The sequence below is a fragment of the Cebidichthys violaceus genome, unplaced genomic scaffold, assembly GCF_023349555.1.
Source record: "Cebidichthys violaceus isolate CVI_PGR_0920_01 unplaced genomic scaffold, fCebVio1.0.p SCAF_2, whole genome shotgun sequence".
Lineage (NCBI taxonomy): Eukaryota > Metazoa > Chordata > Actinopteri > Perciformes > Stichaeidae > Cebidichthys > Cebidichthys violaceus.
Window position 1 is genome coordinate 15138459 of NW_027176372.1, and position 20745 is coordinate 15159203.

The following is a 20745-nucleotide window of genomic DNA, read 5'->3' on the forward strand; positions in this document are numbered from 1 at the left end:
GTGTGCGTGTGTGTGTAGGGGGGAAATTGGCAGCTCTTACTCTGTGTAGGTGATTGCAAGGACTACTTTGGAGTGAACTTTTGGAGTGTTGGCACTGGCAGTAGACACGCATCTCCCACACGCAGCTGAACCCACACAACAAAAGAAAGCAATATGTCGTTTGTTCTATAGGTGCTGCTGCTCTTTCAGATTTTGACATTTTTTTCTGTCCTGCTGTTTTTCTAGGTGAGGAGATTCGATCCTAAGAGAACGGTGCTGCTGAGATGACCTGCGTGACATTGCTTTTCTCAAGAGATCATTCTCCAATCAAGAGAGCGGGGGGGAAATCTAACCGAGACATGGTTGGCAGGTTCGCATGATGGACAGGTGATGGAGTCTTCCATCATCTTTCTCCACCAGTGACTCGGCCTGCCAGCCCTCCCTCTGAGGCATAAGTGTGTACCAGCGGTCCAAGGCCCCCTATTTCTCTGCCATGGTGACATAAGCAGTGCTGCAATATGAGGGAGAGCCAACGTGAGACCGTCTCATTTCTTTCTCCAGTAGCTGCCGCAGCTGCTGCTTTGACGCCGTTTGTGTTTAGCTCGATAACAAGGCTGACTCTGCTGTGAATAATCCCTGCTCACCGTTTTCTACCCACACCGAGAGAGACTGTCCCCGTGTTGCTGGGCTGGTGGGGCGGAGCGGTGTGGCGCGAGACGATGCTGGGATGCGTGACACGCCTCCGTCGGCTGGTCCGTCTCCTCCCCCTGCAGACCTCCCTCCTCCTCCTCTTCCTCTTCTGCACTGTCAGCGTCTTCATCTCTGCCTACTTCCTCTATGGCGTCAAGCGGGAGCTGGAGCCTTCGGGAGGGGGCGTGTCCGGGGCCGAGGGAGCGTCCGCGGACTCCGATGACCCGAGGGTCACTCCGTCCCGACTGCTACCACTGCGGGGCGTCTCAGGGGGCCCAGGGGTGGATCCCGGAGGGGCCAGGACAGATCCTGTGGTTCTGGTGTTTGTGGAAAGCCAGTATTCTCAACTGGGTCAGGAGATTGTGGCCATCTTGGAGTCTGGCCGGTTCAAGTACCGGACTGAGATCTCTCCCGGTAAAGGGGACATGCCCACATTGACGGACAAAGACAGAGGGCGTTTCACATTGGTGATTTACGAGAACATTCTCAAGTATGTTAACTTGGACGCCTGGAACCGAGAGCTGCTGGACAAATACTGTGTGGAATATGGAGTGGGCATCATTGGCTTCTTCAAGGTTAGGACAACACCACACTCCCTCTCCTCCCTCCCTCCTCTCACTCACACCTTCTGCCCTGTCCATCTGGCTCCTCCGTCTCTAAGGAGATGGGATTCACAGGGTTGGAAAGACCTGGCTGGTTCAGTATCACTCAGTCCTGCTGCACTTTTTCTCCTATGCTCTATCTGTTTCTTGTTCATCTTTATTCTGCAACCTGGTCTCCTTCACTCTTCTTGCCCAGTCTTTTGTTTCTCTTTTCTTGTCTTCTCTCCTTAGTAGTTTTAGTTACTCTAAAGTTCTCTCTCTCTCTCTCTCTCTCTCTCTCTCTCTCTCTCTCTCTCTCTCTCTCTCTCTCTCTCTCTCTCTCTCTCTCTCAGTAATCCCTAGCTGAGCCTGTTTGCCTAAAGGCCTGTTTTCAGGTCTTATGGTTTTGATCACCATCTCTGAGCCATGGAAAGGATAAGAGATGTGGAGGCATGAATGGTGGTGCCATGATATTAGGGGTCTAGGTGAAGGTTAGAAATGAAAGCCTGGTGGGATTTAGCAGCTATTGGGAGAAGGGGAAGCAGAGCAAGGGTGTGCATCCCAATGAAACACACAACGCTGCTGCTCGGCTATCTGAACCGATCTGTCTGCAGTAGAGCCCAACTGATGTCTGGATACCCGATTTCGGCATATTACAAATCTGCATCGACACGTGTGTTGAGAAACGAGAGTTACAAGACATGTATCAGAAGACCACAATAGAAAATGACGAATTACTTGGGTTTCTCAGGTTCTCATATGCTCTTTATCTGTGCACAACTCAGTCTATTTGGATTTCTGTTATTGTTTTTTTTTCAGTTTGTGAGTAAGAGTTAGAGAATCACTGTGTAGGATTACAGTTAGTAAATGTCTTTGCAAACAAAAGGAATATTCGTTAACATGCACACAGCCATAAAACACAACGCACAAATACAATGTTAATGTCATATATATATATATGGTCATCTACACATTTTGTCACCTTCACTTTTCTACATTGGGTTTTAATAAGGTCGGAAGAAATGAAAAAAATTAAAAAAAATAAAAAATGGTTGATTTTGCAGTTATAATATTTACACATACAGCAATTGGGTCTGTGGGACCAGATAAAAGAATATCTGATATATTGTTATTGGATTTTTCCAATATCAGTGTCTGTCAGGCTGCAGTTAATAGATGTGAACACCACACAGCATATGTCAGTGTGTGGTGGTCCTTTATCTTACACCCACCACACAAGCATCGTGGTGAAGTTCTTAAGACTTAAGTAAAAGTGCAGGAGAAAGTAGGACTCGTGGAGATGTGAGAGATTTGGAAAATGACGCATTATAGAGGAGAAATTTCAATGAATAATCACTGAACCCCTTAGACTTTGAATCTTAGAGGACACAGCGGGAGGTCATTCATTTTGACTGCAATCTCGGAGCACAGCAGATTGAGCATAGCAGGTAGACGCTGCCTCATGCCTTCACGTTTGAGTAGGCCTGACATTCTTCATTTCACACATGATTGGAGGAATTGGGGGGGGGGATTATATCCAATACATTTCTATCTTTATCACTCTGGTGTATGATGAATCTGTGTGACTTCTTTCTCTTGTCTCCGTCTCTCTGTTGATCAGGCCAATGAAAACAGTCTGCTCAGTGCCCAGCTGAAAGGCTTCCCTCTCTTTCTGCACTCCAACTTGGGTCTGAAGGACTGCACCGTCAACCCCAAGTCCCCCCTGCTCTTTATCACTCGATCCGGGCAGCCCTTGCCAGGTCCCCTCCCCGGGGACGACTGGACCGTGTTTCAGTCCAACCACTCCACGTACGAGCCCGTGTTGCTGGCCAAGACCCAGTCAGCTGAGAGCGTTGCGTCGATGGGGCAGAACGCCGCTCTGCTCCCGTCGGTGGTGCAGGACCTGGGGCTCCACGACGGTATCCAGAGGGTCCTGTTCGGCAACAACTTGGTCTTCTGGCTGCACAAGCTGGTGTTTGTGGACGCCGTGGCCTTTCTGACAGGGAAGAGGCTGTCGCTGTCCCTGGAGCGCTACATCCTGGTGGATATAGACGACATCTTTGTGGGCAAAGAGGGCACCCGCATGAAGGTGCCTGATGTAAAGGTGAGTTTGTGTAGGAGTTTGAGAGTGAAATAAAAACTTTTATCAGAATAGAAACAGCTCTTTGCGAAAATACAAAAAATAGCCTCACACGTAGCATGTGGTACCCTGTGCCAGTCATACAGAAAAACCCGTCTCCCACTCCTCTTCTCCCTTTGAATGCGTTCGTCCCAGTAGGCCGCTCAAAGCTGACAGGCCCCACTGCTCACACTGTCACAGAAGCTCCACAGCAATGAATATTTCAGGGGCCCAGAGACATACAAAGAATGTTGAAAAGCTCCTTGTTTGCGTCCCCTCAGAGCAGAACAGACCCCCTCACATCTGGAGGCCGAGGGTATAAGAAAAATATATATATGGAGGAAGCATCAAGCCGCCTCACTGGCAGAGCAACAGCGAGCTTTTAGGAACAAATCACACCCTGACAAGACGAGAGAAACCAGTGAGCGAGAGAGAGAGGGTGTGTGCTGGGTCTCCTCCAGCGTGGAGATCAAATGAAACAAACACCCGAATCAGAGGAGAGAGAAATATCAAACAGAATGAAGGAGAGAGGAGTGAGGCAACCGGGACTGGATGTTGGATGTTTACCGAGAGAAACTTGTGGAGTGAAATATGTATGTGGGCACGCGGGTGTTCACGCTTCCTCATTAATGCGCTCGTGCACCGGTATGAGCAAAACGCATATTGACTCACTCTTGCTTTCCTCCCACCGTTTCAGGCCCTGCTGGAGACACAAAGGGAGCTGCGCACCCATGTGCCCAACTTCACCTTCAATCTGGGTTTCTCAGGGAAATTCTTTCACGCTGGTAAGACGCGGCCCGTGAAGAGAGCCTTTGCTACTGTTCATCCGAGCAGAGATGAGAACACGTACTAAACCAGAAGAGATAACGCCTCTGTTTTGATTCACAATGTTTTAATTTCTCTGCTCCACTTCTTCTCCTTCATGCCCTGACTTTATTTCTTCTGCTATTAATCTCCCACATGCTTCTCTCTGATATTTGAACTTCTCCCTCTGCCTCTCTGACTTTCATTTCCTCCCTGATCACATTTCACTTCTGCCTCCTCTTTGTCATTGTCCATTTTTTTTACCTCCTCCATTTCCTTTTCACCCATCTCCCCTTCTGTTAACCTCCACCTCGTCCCTTCTTTACACTCTCTCTGTCTCGTCCAGGATCCGATGAGGAGGACCTGGGAGACGACCTGCTGCTTTCCTACGTAAAGGAGTTTTGGTGGTTCCCTCACATGTGGAGCCACATGCAGCCCCATCTATTCCACAACCAGTCCGTGCTGGCCGAGCAGATGTTGCTTAACAAGAAATTTGCCATGGTGAGTCACAGAGGGGGCGAAGGTCAGATCACAGCTTTGGGTGAGCGCCTGATCAGAGCTGTACTTGCATATCTCCTCTTCCTTGTTCAAATAGCGGTCTAAGGCAAGCTGTTAATGCTTTTTACAAGCTACTTTCTGTAAGATTTGAGTCCTGGTTGACAATACCTGTGGTATACTACAGTAAACACTACTACGTTGTCAGGAATACAGGAAGAGCAACTGGTGTATCTGTTCGCTGTGCAGCCAAACAAAGTCACATTGTTTTAATTTCCAGTCAAAAATATTTCCAACTGCTATCGTATTTCGTGCTGCACACAACAGTAGGTCACAGTGGAGTTTGTTAGCTGGTTGGAGAGGCGGATCCTTCTTGTTCCATTTCGTCCTTGTAAAAATACAAACGGACAGAGAGGGGACGAAAATGAGATTGCCATTATTATTTTTTTCACCCTTCGTTTTGCCAGAATTAGCATTAGCAACGACCGTGAGAGAGCGAACAGTAAACAGTGTGAAAATTGTGGTTTTGTTGTGAATCCCTCCTGTGAATGAAGGCTATCTGAATCCAGCGTGGGAGTGACGGACTCCACCACCACCAATAGAAACTACTATATAGAGAGAGAATTACTGAATGTTAAAGCATTAAATGGCTATTGAGGGAAATATGCTGACCATAAATGGTTTTCATATGTTTGGAACATGATGGGTTGCCCTTTTTAATTCTCTCTTCTTCTTGCCTCCCAACTCTCGCTCTTCTAGGAGCATGGGATCCCCACTAACATGGGCTATGCGGTGGCGCCCCACCACTCTGGCGTCTACCCTGTCCACATGCAGCTGTACGACGCCTGGAAGAAGGTGTGGGGCATTAAGGTGACCAGCACAGAGGAATACCCACACCTGAAGCCTGCCCGCTTCCGACGAGGTTTCATCCACAGCGGCATTAGCGTAAGACCACTTCTCATCCACATCGGGCGTCCATGAGGCCTCATTATCTTGTTACCTCTGGCCCGTTGTTTTCCCTCCACTTGTCTTCTCAACGTCCATTATCTTTTCAGCTAATAATCCCTTTCAGGGTTCTCTTTCTCCATCAACATATGCTACCCTTCATTCATTAATTATCTCGCCGTCTCTACCTCCTCCAGTTCTTTTGTACTTATTCTTCGCTCATGACCAGCGGCTACTCTCCATCCTGCATTTTTCCATCATCCCCCTTTCCATTTCGCCTCTGCTTTTCTTAAGTGATGTCCCCAAAGATACTGAGCAGAATCGTATTGTCATGTACGGTATATCACTGAGGCAATCATCTCATTAGTCTAGCTGGGCTCTGCTACTAAGTAAGAGATAATGTAGGAAAGTTGAGTGAACCTGTCTGAGTAGTGCTGCCTAGCAGGCCTCAGCACCACCACATAGCATAGCAAATGTCTGCACACAACCAATCACTAAAATGTCAACACCCCCCCCCCCCCCCCCCCCCCCCCAAAGAAAACTGCACCCCATGCAACTTCACAGCGCCAGCCGGTGCTGAATAATATACTCATGAGAGCAGAATTAAAGTTGAATAGATAACATTCAAGAGGTTCAAAAAAAAAAAGAAGACATCTTATCTATGTCTTTCCCAGGCTGACCTTCAGCGCTGATAGGAAACAGTGCAGCCTCGATCCGGTTCCTTTGTAGCGTTGGCATTCAGTCAGCCTGTGTGGTCTCGGAGCTCTACAACCGTCCTTCAGATAGCGCCGCAGTCTGAATGGACAGTCTCCACTGCTTACTGATGATTGATATTCAGTTCCCCTGACACTCCAAACTGTAAACGCATTTCCATGAATTTCCATATAGACTCGGAGTGAATAAGGGGTTTGCTTTGGCTAGATGAGCTGCATAATATGAATGTTATTGAGAGCAAACAATGTGTGGGGTAACCGCCTGGAGTCCTGACAGCGCCGCTCTCAGCGGAGGGCTGATGGTGTTTGTGTTTATTTGTGTGAATGCATTTCTTTGTGATTTCCTTCATCAATGTGTGTGTGAGTGAATTCTTCTTTTTTTTGTCCTTTTGGTGACTTTGTGTTTATTTCTCAGGTGCTGCCCAGGCAGACGTGTGGTCTTTTCACACACACCATCTTCTATAAAGACTACCCAGGCAGTCCGAATGAACTGGACAAGCTCATCAATGGAGGAGAACTCTTCCTCACTGTTTTGCTGAACCCTGTGAGTCAAGTATACATCCACAAGGCACAGCTTTTGTCTTGCACACTTGGAAACCCATTTAACTGGCGGTGCAAATTGAAATCTAAATGAGGGAAGAGACAATGACTAGGCAGTGAGTCATGCAGTGATGTCTGCATCGTGCTTTCTGTTTTTTACCCTACTGTGAAAGCTTCTTTTATTGGAGCGGCATTTTTTAGATGGAAAAAAAAAGGTCACTTTTATGACGTTATCTGCCACAACAGTCCCCCTGAATAGTCTGCAGATAATGTATTCCTCTCAATTACTTTTTTTAAACTAAACCATGTTCAAACTTTGAATAAGCACTCTTTGTTCAAATAATTTCATTATTGTTTGGTCTTTGCCTTACATCAATTTCGCCACGACTTTATCTTGAAGTGCATTTGTGAAAGGGAAGCAATTACTCTTGTATTTTTAGTGGCCTGTCAGTGACACTGCCTCAGTTAAGAGGGGTTCTTGATTTTCTTAAAACAATAGTCGGATGTGAGAATTGCAACGGGATCAGTTTCTAAAGCAATTTCATCATCAGTGATGGGGGACAACATCCACAGAAAGAGCTCTTAATGCAATGTCCATGTGAACACCAATCATTGTTATCTTAACCTTTAGCAGGTGTGCTGTCCTTATTCTGATGAGAATTAGACAAATCAGTCACATTTAGGTGGGCAAGTAACAATTTATTTGTGTCACTATCGATTGATCTGCTTAGTATTTTCTTGATCGATTCGTTCATTTTTTACTCATAACATATGTCATAACATAGCAAAAAATATGAAATGAAATTCACTTACTTGTTTATTTGAATCAACTGTAAAAAATCAAATGATATATATTTGTCATATATGACAAATTTTGTCATTAATACAATTCTCCCATTTTAGAAGCCAGAACAATTAAAAGTTTGGCATTTTGACAAATCAATTAATCAACAAACTGTTTCATCTTTAGCTAAGTTAACATAGTACACATTACTGATACCACCCATCCCCAATTTATGGCATATTGAGTTTGCCTTCATCCACTTTAATAAGTCTTCCTCTTCTTGTTCCTTCCCATCACAGATCAGTATCTTCATGACCCATCTGTCCAACTATGGGAATGATCGCCTCGGCCTGTACACCTTCAAAAGCCTGGTGATGTTCCTCCAGACGTGGACCAACCTGAAGATGCAGACCCTGCCACCTGTTCAGCTGGCTCAGAAGTACTTCAGCCTCTTCCCCTCCGAGAGAGATCCACTCTGGCAGGTGATGGTGATATCATGTATTTATATATTTATTGCATATTAAATTTGCACCCAGTAGTCTTTTTTTTTTTGACAGCTTTCAGTTTATTAATGCTGCAATAATGACACAGTATAGCAGACGACGGTACTGTATAAAACACATTGTATCCCTTAAAATATGACATTAAACAGTAATAGCTTTAATCCTTTGCTATAATGACTTTGGTAATGAGTAAGAGATTGTTTTATGGATGGATGGAGAGCAATGTCGTTACTCATCGTAACATATTTTATTAAAATGCATCTCATTTATTAACTGTAGTGCCCGACGAACAAAGATTAACCTGCTTTCTCATGTATTGTTGAATCGACGTATTTGTTACAACTTTTGTAGAAACCACACTTAAACAAAACGATTGTTTATCTCTTTTGTGGCTACAGGATCCTTGCGAGGACAAAAGGCACAAGGACATCTGGTCCAAAGAGAAAACATGTGACCGCTTCCCCAAACTGCTCGTCATCGGGCCTCAGAAGACAGGTGAGAAACGGTGCTTCAACACCACCTACAGGATGAATCTGGAAATGAACATATCAGAAGTTCATTGTTCATGTTCAGAGTGGTTTAAATGCTGCTGCTGTTTACACTGTGTGTTCATCTTATAGTGGGATGTACACTCCCTTAAACCCTTTTCCTCTTTTCTTTTCCTCTTTGTCACTTGCTCTTTCTTTCTCCCCTCAGGGACGACAGCGCTCTACCTGTTTCTTGGCATGCACCCTGACCTGACCAGTAACTACCCGAGCAAGGAGACCTTTGAGGAGATCCAGTTCTTCAATGGGCACAACTACCACAGAGGCATTGACTGGTAAGAAACCTCCCAGACTTTTGTGACATAGCAGTGCAAGGCGGCAGCTACCAGCTACCAAACACATTTAACTAGCTTCAGAGTTTTATGTGCATTCCTTTGGTTTGGGTGTTTACTTGTTTTTGACATTACATTTGTTGAGTTCAATTTAGATGGTAAGTTTGTGAGCACAGACTTGTTGTGGCTTGAGGGAGTAAAACTCAGTGGCAAAGTACAGATGCAATAGTAACACTTAAAATATACAGGAAACTTCTGAATATTTAATCTCTGTAGGAGTGCAGGTGAAATGTGCAAATCCAAGTTACAAAAACATGAAAGAACAGTTGAAAAACACATTAGATTCAATTCTGACTTTCTCATTAAATTTCCAACCCCAAGGTGGTAGGGGTGTTTCTGTTTAATGCAAATGAAATCAAGAAGCAAAATGCAAATGATGCCAAGACCCCACTCAACAACAAATATACTCATTAGTGAAATTCCTAAGAGCAAGACCAGCCGCACAATCAACACCTATTTAGTTAAACCTTCCCTGTAGGTGTAATTGATGTGGAACCTGCATCAACGAGAAGCTTCATGCAGCACAGCAAAAAGAGTCCAACACAAAATTCACTTGGCAGGCTTGATATTTATGTGAGCGGGCAGCTCAAATGTTAATATCGTAAGTGCTGCTCGATGTTTTTTTTCTTCATACGAGGTGACAAGCTGTTGTACATGGCCGATCACCCACGTAGCATACAGATAAATTATTCTTATCTATGGAGAGCAAATGGGACCGGATCAACTACGGCTGCTTGTAACACTTAGTGTGTTTGTGTTTGCTGTGTGTTAGGTATATGGAGTACTTCCCCCTGCCCTCCAACACAAGTTCAGACTACTACTTTGAGAAGAGTGCCAACTACTTTGACTCTGAGGTGGCTGCTCAGAGGGCTGCAGCCCTCCTGCCCAAAGCCAAGATCATCACCATCCTCATCAACCCAGCGGACAGAGCTTACTCTTGGTACCAGGTCTGTCACAGGCAACCCTGAACTAATAACACGAGCACCTTTTTTAAACAAAAACACCGTAGTACAATTTGATTTATTTTTGCTCACTTCTCTGTCTGCCCACAGCATCAAAGAGCCCACGATGACCCGGTGGCATTGAAGTACTCCTTCCATGACGTCATCACCGCAAGCCACGACGCTCCGGTCAAACTACGGGTCCTCCAGAATCGCTGTCTGGTGCCAGGCTGGTACGCCATCCACCTGGAGCGCTGGCTCAACTTCTACCACTCCAGCCAGGTACCGTGGGTGTGTCCATGCAGTAGTGGTGGGCAGCATGCAGTTACAAGCCAAGTTAGCTTAAGTTGGGATGTGAAAACGTTCCCCTCTGTGTAAATCAAACTTTATGGGTGGCTAGCAGGTTTTTTTTTTTTTTTTTCTGACGTTTGGTTGTGGTTTGTGTGTCTCACTCAGTTGTTAGTCTTGGATGGACAGATGCTGAAGACTGAACCTGCTTCAATCATGGATAAAATCCAGAAGTATCTGGCCCTGGTCAACGTCATCAACTACCACAAGATCCTAGCGTGAGTATCGTCTTTCACTTTAAATCACTTGTAGAGTAATTTCATCAACTGCCATGTTTACAAATTAATTCACAGATTGATCTATAGCTTTAGACTCAGACACAGCTTACATTTAGTTGTTGTTTGCCACTTTTCAACACATGTTTAAGGTTCCAAACAAGTTATGTGCAAATAAAACAAAGCAGATATGTAAGACTTCATTTTATTCATCTGACAGAAATCAGGTCTTACTATAGAGCAATTTTTAGACTCGAAGTAAAGATGCCGACCATGAACCGCATCATCCCCATTTCCTGTCATCCTTCTACTGGTGCTGTGTAGTAACATTCCCAAAAATGTCTTAAAATTGTGTTTTTTGACGTAACTATAGGGAGGTTGTGATTGGTAACAGTTGATTTGAACTCTAAATTAAGTACTCTTCCTCTATGCATGTATTATGTACAGGTTCGACCCTAAGAAAGGGTTCTGGTGTCAGCTGCTGGAGGGAGGGAAGACCAAGTGTTTGGGGAAGAGTAAAGGGCGCAGGTACCCCGACATGAACCCTGAGGTATGAGACATTTGCTCTAAGAAATGCATTTTACCAGCTGTTAATATTTAACCTTTCATTTTTGATAATGTTTCAGAGGTGATTTCATATCTCCTTGTCTCCTTCAGTCGCAGGGCTTCCTCAGGGAGTACTATAGGGATCACAACATTGAGCTGTCCAAGCTGCTCTACAGGATGGGTCAGCCGCTGCCCAGCTGGCTCAGAGAAGAGTTGGTCCACACCAGGTAGCAGCACCACGGGGGGGGAGACCACGGCTCCACACACTGAACTTCACCCTGCTGGGGTGGCCTGAAATGTTGAAGATCCCAAATAGTTTTGAAAGGGACTGATATATATATCGACAATTAAGATGGGATGCCCAACCACAACTCAAAACTTAATTGTGATCTTCCCAAATGAGCAGGACAGCAGTGGATGATGAGCAAGTCGACAGCGTAGTAGTTGCTTTGAGCAGCTGTTAGCGCTCCGCTCTCTCACTGAGCTTCCAGATGCTCCAGATGTTACTCCCCTGCAGGACAAACCAGGACCACGGATGTCCTAGTGATGGCCTCCACTGTGTCCTGCAGAAGAAGCAACGGCTCAGTGGTGCATAGGAGGGACCTTCAGTCAGTGTTTGATAATCACATCCCTGCTCTCCATAATCAAACATCTCTTCTTCGCATGGACTTCATCTTGAAAATCAAAGGAAGGAAAAAAAAAAACAGTGCTTGAGCAGTCTTCACGGTTTCAGCTCTGGAAAACAGGTGGAAAGATGAACACAACGTCACCTGTGTCTCCAGCGAAGAGTTGTTGTGTTTGGAGCACATGAAAACAGGCAACTTAACAAAGACTAAAATGGATGACAGCCTGATTGACAGAGACACAATGGCGGCAAATGCCTTTGATATAAGTGTTTATAAGTGTTTGTATGAGAGGAGAATGAGACATCTGGAGTCTTGACTCAGGCTGCATGTTGTAGCCTTACTCAATAGGCCTTGGTAGTATCTAGTTATCGCATTTACAAGTGCCAGGACAGAATCTTCATTGAAATATTACCACGTGAACTTTTGAGGGTTCCTTTTTTTTAAAAGTTATGTTTTCTTTACTTTCCTCAGATTTTTGGTTTTTAACATTTCTGTAATGCTGACTGCAATGCATTATTGTAGAATGTACCAAAACTAAACCATTTTAGCTCAGTTTTCTGCAATAGGCCGGATGTACAGAAGACGGGTTTGTTAAACTGTTCGGCTCGGCCTCCTGTGTAGTCAGTTTAGACCGTTGAACTGGCTTAAGCAGGAGCAGTAGGATATATATGTTGAAAGCACAATATTTAAGGCACTCAAGTAAACATTGCTTCTGACCATACAGGTTACTGGAAAGCACACTAACAAAAATGGATCCTACCACAGTCTGTGAAGAAGATCATAAGCTAGCTACTGTATGTTTAACTACACATTGTGGTCAGAGAGATGCAGATAGTGTACAGAACAAGATTAGGCATTTCACAGCATTTCTGTTTTCAGCATTGGATTCTTTTTTTTTGTCAGAACTGTATATTTTATTTTATTTCATTAGATCATTTTAAGTTTGGGGGCGGGGGGAGAGAAGCTGTCTCTGGGAAACACGTTAAAAGTTGCCAGGCAGAACAACAGTATGCCCATTGAGACCATTCAGACGTTTGGTTGTCGGTTAAGGTGTTACCACTGCAACTAGATGTCAAGCATAGATAACAAAAAGCTGCTCTTATTGCAATAGTTTTGTACAATGTTCTGATGTGATATCAATGCACATGTTGGTCCTTTCATTTCCCGACTTTGTAATGTACATAATACGCAACCCTCGGTAGACCTAAATTATTGAATGTGTTTGGGTTTACACTCTCCATCAGCCCATTCCCATAGTGTGAAATGTCAGTGCTGTGCTGAGGGGAGTTTGGATCACTTCATCGTGCAGAGGTGTGTCGCTGAGATTGTTTCCTCTCGTTCCTCTCACTGCCAACTATTGTACACAGGTACTGAGTCTCTCCATATAAAGTATTAAGTGATAACACATAACAGCAATGATGGTACTAATCTCCTGGACTGTATGATAAAGATTTGTAATTGTTGTCAATAATTTTTACATTGTAACTAATATTGTCGGTGCTTTTTAATTTGCAAATAAAACACCACTGTATTTTTCAATAGTTTGATCTGTTTTCCCCTCATTTCTCTGTTGAATTCCTACCTGTTTATTATCAACACACTTTAAGTTAATTAAGCTCTAAATTCACTGCAAGCAGGATGACAGTGTCTGCTGTTCGACAGATTTCTAGAAACGTACGCCACTGTCTGCCGATACCAAGGTCTGTTTGTCTTTTGGTTTCACTTTATGTTGAGGTGCTTTCGGGACTGAAATAACCAAATCTCTAAAAATTAAAAGCATAGGCCTGTTCAACAGCAAAATACACTTTTGTATTGTCCTTCTGGTAACCAAACCCTGGGTAGATTAACATGTGACTCATGTTATTTATTTATTTTTTATTCCTAGTTTGGGAAAACACAAGAATATACCAAAGTTGCTTCAGGAAGTAAACATTGGCCAACATATGGTAACATGGATTGCTGCATTTAAGAAGAAGAATGGATTAAAGTTAAAATGCATAACATTACATTACAGTCATTTAGCAGACGCTTTTATCCAAAGCGACTTACAATAAGTGCATCAACATTGGTAATCAAAAGAACTACTAGTCACCAGAAGTCATAAGTATATTTCTTTTTCCAAACAAGCATCTAAGAGCATGAAGCAGAGCATAACTCAGAGCCAAAGTACTGTGCAGAAACAAGAAAAACAGTTAGTGCTATAAGTAATACGAATACAATAACATAACATAATTCCTGCTTGCATGGTCACTACTTAAATATTTTGTTGCTCTACTATTGTTGGTACTGAACGTAGTAGTTATACTTCTATTTGATTTTTGCCTTCATTGTTTGCTTATTTCCTTTTCCTGTAGAGCACTTTGTAACCTTGATAAAAGGAAAATATAATAATCCCGATAATGTTTATTATAAGTAACCTATTCACAAGTAAAATACACAAGTAGTACTATATTTGTTTTTTTGTATTAAACCTACATTAATTGAATAGCCCATGTAAGCTTAGAATTTGTGCAAACGATAGATAATATCCAGTAGGACAAGTTGAGTGAAATATACTTCTTCACTATTGTCTGCCTCTATCAACAAGTGATGATGATATTTATTGACCAATCACAGCTCGCATGCTCTCACAGCTTCACTGAGCCGTCCAGCAGCGCATATAAGACTGGAGGGACTTTCCACATCTTTCACCTTTCTAAAGAACAAGCCTGTGCTGCTTCCTCATTTCTGGCAGCATTTATCAACAGGACTTGTCGGACTTTCTCCAGTTTGTTGCTTTAAACTGAAGACGTTCCAGAACAGATGGCCGACTCTGCAGAAGATGCTCCCCTGTCCAGAGGGAGCCTGGCGGGCAGTGAAGAGGTCCTTGTTCTCGCTGCCAGACCCACGGGGTGAGTGGTCCTATATCATATATTATACTCATATCAACAGCTGTTCGCTCAGTAGTCGCAGAAAATTCACATCTTTGCAACTAAAGTACTTGTTCCTCTTTGTGTAGCTGAATTAAAATATAAACCACGATTCAAACTTTTTAAAAGTATGACAGTTTATTAAACTAGAAGCCAAGATAATTTAGTTTATAGGAATTACTTATTAATTAGCGTATTTAAATTGTGCGTATACTGTATATTCTGTTTTTTTCCTGAATGGGATGATATCGAATCATATATTTTCTTTGCATCCGATTAGTTCCTGAAACAATAAGTTAATTTAGTTATTGCTTTCTAACACTTTATATATTTTAGCTATTTTTCATCTACTAAACATATTTTAAAGCATCTTTAGTTGCCTAACTTTGAATCGGACATCAGCCACTTCACAGAAGCAGTCTGCCTAGTAACTGGTGATGCCGTCATACTATTGGTTCATAATTAACAACAGCGAAAAAAACATTGGCCAACGTTTTACATTTCAATTTAGAAATAATATGATTTATGAGTAACATACCAACACATCCTAATAATGCCCAATTACATATGATGTCATTGTTTACATACTACTGTACAATGAGCTGCTGGGTTGTAGTTTCACTTTTTCACTGTAGCAACTATTCATGAAATAACAAAATACAAAGTTGTTGTGACCTTTTTATGAGAAAAAATATTTTACACCACTTTATCATATTTTAATAGCTGTTAAATAGTAGTTGTATGTGTACTTCCTCATAACACCAGGAATTGTGTCTTCCTGGTAACAAGTGATGCTCGCATGTTATTGGCTGATTAAGAGCAGCATATATATTCACATATATATAGATGCAACTTTAATACTTTTGTAAAAATATTAATTTGGGTGCATTTCATTTTCATGTTCTCCCCTCATAGTTTTCTATTTCTCTCCCTCAGAGGCTCCAACCGTCGTGCCTTTAAGGTGGCAGCACTAACAACCATTGCATGTCTGCTGCTGGCCAGCCAGGTCTTCACTGCCTACATGGTGTTTGACCAGAAGCAGGAGATCCACACTCTGCAGAAAACCTCAGAAAGACTGGGCAAACAGCTTACCCGCTCATCCAAAGGTAAAAGGAGGCATGAAAGTCCCAATGAGCAGACAGGGAGGTCCGAGCAGGATTGTGTCACTAATGAGTAAATAATCTTGGAGGAGGAGCAGGAGGAGGCCATAGGAGAAGGAGGTGGACAAGGAAGTGAGGATTTGCTTTAAGGAACTTGATACGAAACCTAAACAGAGAAATGAACTTTTGCTTCTGATTCATGGGTAGGGGGGGCTATTGTAATTTTAGATCAGGTATTTGTGTGTGTGTGGTTAATAACACAAACAACAAATCATTTTTTTTGCAATTACATATTTTTTTGGGTTTTTGTTTTTCTTTGTTAATTTATGAATTTGTTTGTTTGTTTACAGCTCCAATGAGGATGCAGATGCCCATGATGAGTCTTCCTCTGCTGATGGACCGGACTTTAGATGAGGACGCCCAGACACCTCTGACTGTGGGTTTACACCTGCTTCCGATAAAATACAATTCATTTAACTCTATCTAGGTGGCAACCGACTTGTTGCAGATATTGACCTGGATTATGTATAATGAATGAATATGTTTTGACATAAATTCAAACACACATTATCTGACTCATTTCTTCCCTCCCATCAGAAACTGAAGGACAGTGTTGTCAGCTTGGAGACACAGCTGAAGGATCTCATGCAAGTATGTTGCTCTCGTGTGCTGTGCGTCCTCACGTTGCTGATGTTGTGTTGTCACTAAGCTCTCGTCATGTTTTGAAGCAGGACTCTCAGCTGCCGCAGTTCAACGAGACCTTCCTGGCCAACCTGCAGAGCATGAAGCAGCACGTGAATGAGAGCGAGTGGAAGGTAAAGCCTCACACACATTTATATGTAGACTACTTAAACAAAAGATAGGCATGAATAAATTAATTTGCATGCATTTATACATTTTGCACTCTGCAGAGCTTTGAGTCCTGGATGCGTTACTGGCTGATCTTCCAGATGGCCCAGAAGAATCATGCAACCCCAACACCTGCGTCAGGTTACTGCAACTTTCTTTCCTTTACATTTTAGTGTTTAGTTGATGTTCTTATCCAGACACGTGCTGTGACAGTAGATGATGGGTTTTCCAGTCGGGAGTTTAAGGCCTGTTGCTGTAATATATCAGTGTGGCAATATTCAGTTATTTGTTTATGTGTAAGGGACAAGTACAGAGAAACACTGACAGTTGCCCATGTACTCTACATGTGTATATAGCTGAAGCTATTTTCCAACACCAGTCCTTTGATGGGCATTGATAGTTTAAGTACTCATTACAATTCTGTTACAGTTTAAAATCCTAAAATCAGTTCATATAATAATCAAAAACCCAAACAGCCATCCATGACAACATTCTAATAAACATTCAAAACAAACAAACGCAGTATAAATAATGACTAGTTTCTGTCATAGCTACAGTTAAAGTTATTATTTTGTGCTCACTAGTTGACAATATATCAGTGGCTTGATTAAGATAACATTTACTATGATATTAGTGTCACTGAGTTTCTAGGTGGAGAGGTTGTATCGTGCAAGTGTTATTTCCTGCACTGCTCACGGTGAAACCTGAAGTAAAGCTTTAGCCTTGCCTTCAATGAATAGTTTGACAAAAGGCTTATTTGAGCTCTGAATGAGAGTTACATGAGAAGATCAATACCACTCTCATATGTGTCTGTTGAATAGGAAGTTGCAGCCTGTTAGCATAGCATAAACACTGGAAACAGCTAGCCTGGCTGAGTCCAAGGATAACAAAATCCTCCCTCTGTACCAGCACATCTAATGCTCACTTTGTTAACACATTGCACACATCGTGTAACAAAAACATGTTTTTTGTTTGGATTAAATTTATGAGCTCTCGAGGTGCAGGTAGGTGTATTTTGTTACCTTCAGACACAGCCAGGCTTGCCATCTTTTCCCCCCTTTTCCAGTGTGTGTGCTATGCTAAGCTAACCAGCTGCTGGCTGCAGCTTCATATTAAATGGATAGATAGGATGATGGTATCGATCTTCTAACTTTCGGGCAGGAAAGAAAATATGTGCAATTCCCTCAAATCCCTACTACTTAAACTTTGCTGCAGTCACCAGTAATTATTAAAACTTATTTAATGTCCTCTACTATTTCCATCCCTCAGCTTCTGTGATCAAGACCAAATGCCAGATGGAGGCAACAACTGGAGCCAGCAAGATCGGTGCCTACAAGCCCCAGTGTGATGAGCAGGGCCACTACAAGCCCATGCAGTGCTGGGCCCCCACCGGCTTCTGCTGGTGCGTGGACAAGACTGGCACACCCATCGAGGGCACCAGCATGCGCGGCCACCCCGACTGTCAGAGAGGTAGAAGACACAGATTAAAAGGACTTTTGATTCGACGCTACGTCTGTAGCTGTTCATGCGAGGCTGTCATGAATGATGAACTTAATTTCCCCATTTTCTTTTTTTCAGTTCGACCTAGGATGGTTGCACCCATGCTGATGCAGAAGACCCTCAGCGTTGATGGTGAGTGCCTCGTATTAGGTTTTTTATCTATTGCCAAGATGCAAAAACTGGTACAATTATTGAAACCACTAACTCATCAACTCTATTGACTAGGTATGCTAAACCACAAGCACATTGTCTGCTTTACACTGAGTCTGAAATTCTAAAACACGTTTTGATATAACTACAGACGGTTATCTACATCAGACAAAACACAACCATTGAAATACCACACTCAGTCATCAATTACCTGTACCCAGAATACACCTGTAACCAATTAGATCACTTAGGAATCAGAGCTTGAACACTATAAATAGGACTCTGGTGTGCACAAGGGAGGGAGGGAGAGAGGGAGAGAGAGAGAGAGAGAGAGAGAGAGAGAGAGAGAGAGAGAGAGAGAGAGAGAGAGAGAGAGAGAGAGAGAGAGAGAGAGAGAGTGTGTTTGAGGACTGTAGCTGCAATATACTGTGTTTTGTTTACGGTACCAGACAGATCTTCAGTCAAAGTTAATAAAGTAATTTGTTATTGTATTTGTTTTGCAAGAAATGTAAGATAGTCTGTGCTTATGTTGTTGGGTGTAAAATCTTGACGAAGAGGGACCTAGTTTTAGAAATTGTTTTAGCTATTGCAAAAAAACAGTGAAGATGTTTATTCACAAGCTTTTGTTACTACTCGTCATCACATGTTATGTTCTTTTTTTTTCCAGATGAGTGAAAAAAAACATGATGCAGAGGGTTTGCAGTTTCTTTTCATCAAGCTCCGCAGACGCATAAGTGATTTTAAGCTGGATGCAGACTCGCCTACAGTTATTGTTTTAATTCCTGATCAGTTAGTGCACTTCCATGTAATTTCGAATTTTAACTATTTTGCTGGCTGCTTGAAATAAAATCAATATAAGGCTGTTACAGTGTATTGCTTTTAATGTTTAATTTGTTTTGTCTTTTATATATTTTGGAGGTGTTCTTTATATTTTAATCTTGATATTCATATAATCACACATTTCTCCCTGACCTCTACCATGTAGACATGGAGGTAGTTCAGTTTGGAAGACATCGTCTGAAGAGTCTGCCTGCACGCTACAACAATGGAGGCGAATCAAAGTGTTTATGGTGCATACAGCATTGAAACATTACATTTAAAAAATAACAGCCAAACTCTTTCCTGAAACAATGTCCATTGTTATTTTGATAATCTACAGACCACGCTGAACAGTTTTAATTCAAACCATTTCTTTGATAGAAAGTAGTTCCAATAGAAACTGTTCACAGTGAAGTCTGGACTATTTAGAGCATTGGGAACACAGACTCTCAAGAGAGGTTTTTCAATGCTGTGAGCACCACAAATTAACCCCAGATAAATAAAACCAAACTATCTGCATGGCTAGATATGAGTTTAGTGAGAATATGTTTCTTTGTAATTTGCTTGATCCTACTCTTTAAAAAGATTGTGAACGTATGAGATGGAGACTGAGGATGTTTGTGATGAGAAGGTTCAATAAAGTTTTCTTAACCACACTATTTGATTGTTATCTTATACCTGATAAGATTCCCTGATACTGTTCACTTACCTCTTCTATCAGTTTCTAGTTTAGAGTTTCACTTCTCATCTGACGCACACTGGACTCAGTTTTAGACATTTGCTGTTCAAGAACTTAAAACATGTAGCAATTATTGATTTAATCCTCCTTTGATTATCACTCTTTTGTACATGGTGTTGCAACCACCCATCACTTCTTTCCCCAACACAGCAGTCAAAAGAACCAGTTCAAATACTGACAAGCAGTTTTATTTGTCCTTATATCATAAAATTACAAGACCACTGGTCCTACTAAAGGAGAGATTAAGAGGTGGGCAACACAAGGTGCACGAAAGAAAGATTGTAAAAGAATAATCACTACAACCAAAATACACCTCTCACCCACTGACTGGAATTAAAGACAGCTCGAGCTTATCATTACGGTCATTTAGCAGACGCTTTTAACCAAAGCGACTTACAATTCAGTATCTATCTACACACCGTAGACGCAGCTACGGGAGCAATTTTGGGGTTAAGTGTCTTGCTCAAGGACACAATGACATGAGACTAGTAGAGCAGGAGCTGGGGATCGAACCACCGACCCTCTGATTGAAAGGCAGCCCTGCTCTCCACTTAGCCACGGTCACTCCATTATCAGTCACTACGCAAACAACAGTAACTAATACACTGTATACAGTCTGATCATTTCATGGCATACATCAGCAGGAAATACATTTGTACGTAGTCATCAAATATAGTGACACGTTGGCAGACTGACATACATCTAATGCATAATGCCATGACTTACCGCGGGTACTATGAATTACCACAATTGTATATTTGAGTGGGGTGGGCTGTGTTAAATCAGCTTTCCTAAGAAAAGTACAGATATGTCAATTTCCTATCTGACTCCACGTATGGCCCTTGAAAATCACAGCGTGCCTCTAACCCTAGAACTGTGTGTGCCTCAGACATTAGGTGAAAAAGAAGAGGCCTACCACACTTTGAGCTTGGCCTTTTCTTTCCCAAGCACCTCCCACTGACACCTGTTCCTA

General features: G+C 42.5%; 2 protein-coding genes across 3 annotated transcripts in view; both read left to right on the forward strand.

Moving 5' to 3' along the window:
• ndst1b (N-deacetylase/N-sulfotransferase (heparan glucosaminyl) 1b) overlaps positions 1-13247 on the forward strand; it is a 39000-nt gene extending 25753 nt beyond the window's left edge. The window contains exons 2-15 of the mRNA XM_068714655.1: positions 226-1244; positions 2872-3354; positions 4067-4154; positions 4520-4674; positions 5428-5613; positions 6742-6870; positions 7950-8132; positions 8552-8648; positions 8850-8973; positions 9803-9977; positions 10083-10253; positions 10428-10537; positions 10982-11084; positions 11192-13247. Of these exons, the coding sequence (XP_068570756.1) occupies positions 699-1244; positions 2872-3354; positions 4067-4154; positions 4520-4674; positions 5428-5613; positions 6742-6870; positions 7950-8132; positions 8552-8648; positions 8850-8973; positions 9803-9977; positions 10083-10253; positions 10428-10537; positions 10982-11084; positions 11192-11311 (2670 nt within the window). The 5' untranslated portion in view covers positions 226-698 and the 3' untranslated portion in view covers positions 11312-13247. The remainder of the gene's footprint in view (positions 1-225; positions 1245-2871; positions 3355-4066; positions 4155-4519; positions 4675-5427; positions 5614-6741; positions 6871-7949; positions 8133-8551; positions 8649-8849; positions 8974-9802; positions 9978-10082; positions 10254-10427; positions 10538-10981; positions 11085-11191) is intronic.
• A 1141-nt stretch (positions 13248-14388) lies between these two features.
• Positions 14389-19689, forward strand: cd74a (CD74 molecule, major histocompatibility complex, class II invariant chain a). Of its 2 annotated transcripts, none has more exons than XM_068714656.1 (9): positions 14389-14597; positions 15552-15721; positions 16066-16151; positions 16313-16366; positions 16444-16530; positions 16627-16705; positions 17834-18034; positions 18143-18196; positions 18882-19689. In XM_068714656.1, the coding sequence occupies exons 1-9, from the start codon at positions 14509-14511 to the stop codon at positions 18887-18889; spliced, it is 828 nt and encodes a 275-aa protein (XP_068570757.1). In that variant the 5' UTR covers positions 14389-14508; the 3' UTR covers positions 18890-19689. The 2 variants fall into 2 exon arrangements, with proteins under 2 accessions (XP_068570757.1, XP_068570758.1); XM_068714657.1 differs by having other exon boundaries at positions 14390-14597; positions 16447-16530.
• The last annotated feature ends 1056 nt before the right edge of the window (positions 19690-20745 follow it).

Excerpts from the sequence above, each read along its gene's own strand:
- cd74a (XM_068714656.1), top strand. The coding sequence starts at position 14,509 with ATGGCCGACTCTGCAGAAGATGCTCCCCTGTCCAGAGGGAGCCTGGCG. Across the intron at positions 16,367-16,443 it reads AGCTGAAGGATCTCATGCAA|CAGGACTCTCAGCTGCCGCA; the intron begins GTATGTTGCTCT and ends CATGTTTTGAAG. Across the intron at positions 16,706-17,833 it reads AACCCCAACACCTGCGTCAG|CTTCTGTGATCAAGACCAAA; the intron begins GTTACTGCAACT and ends TCCATCCCTCAG.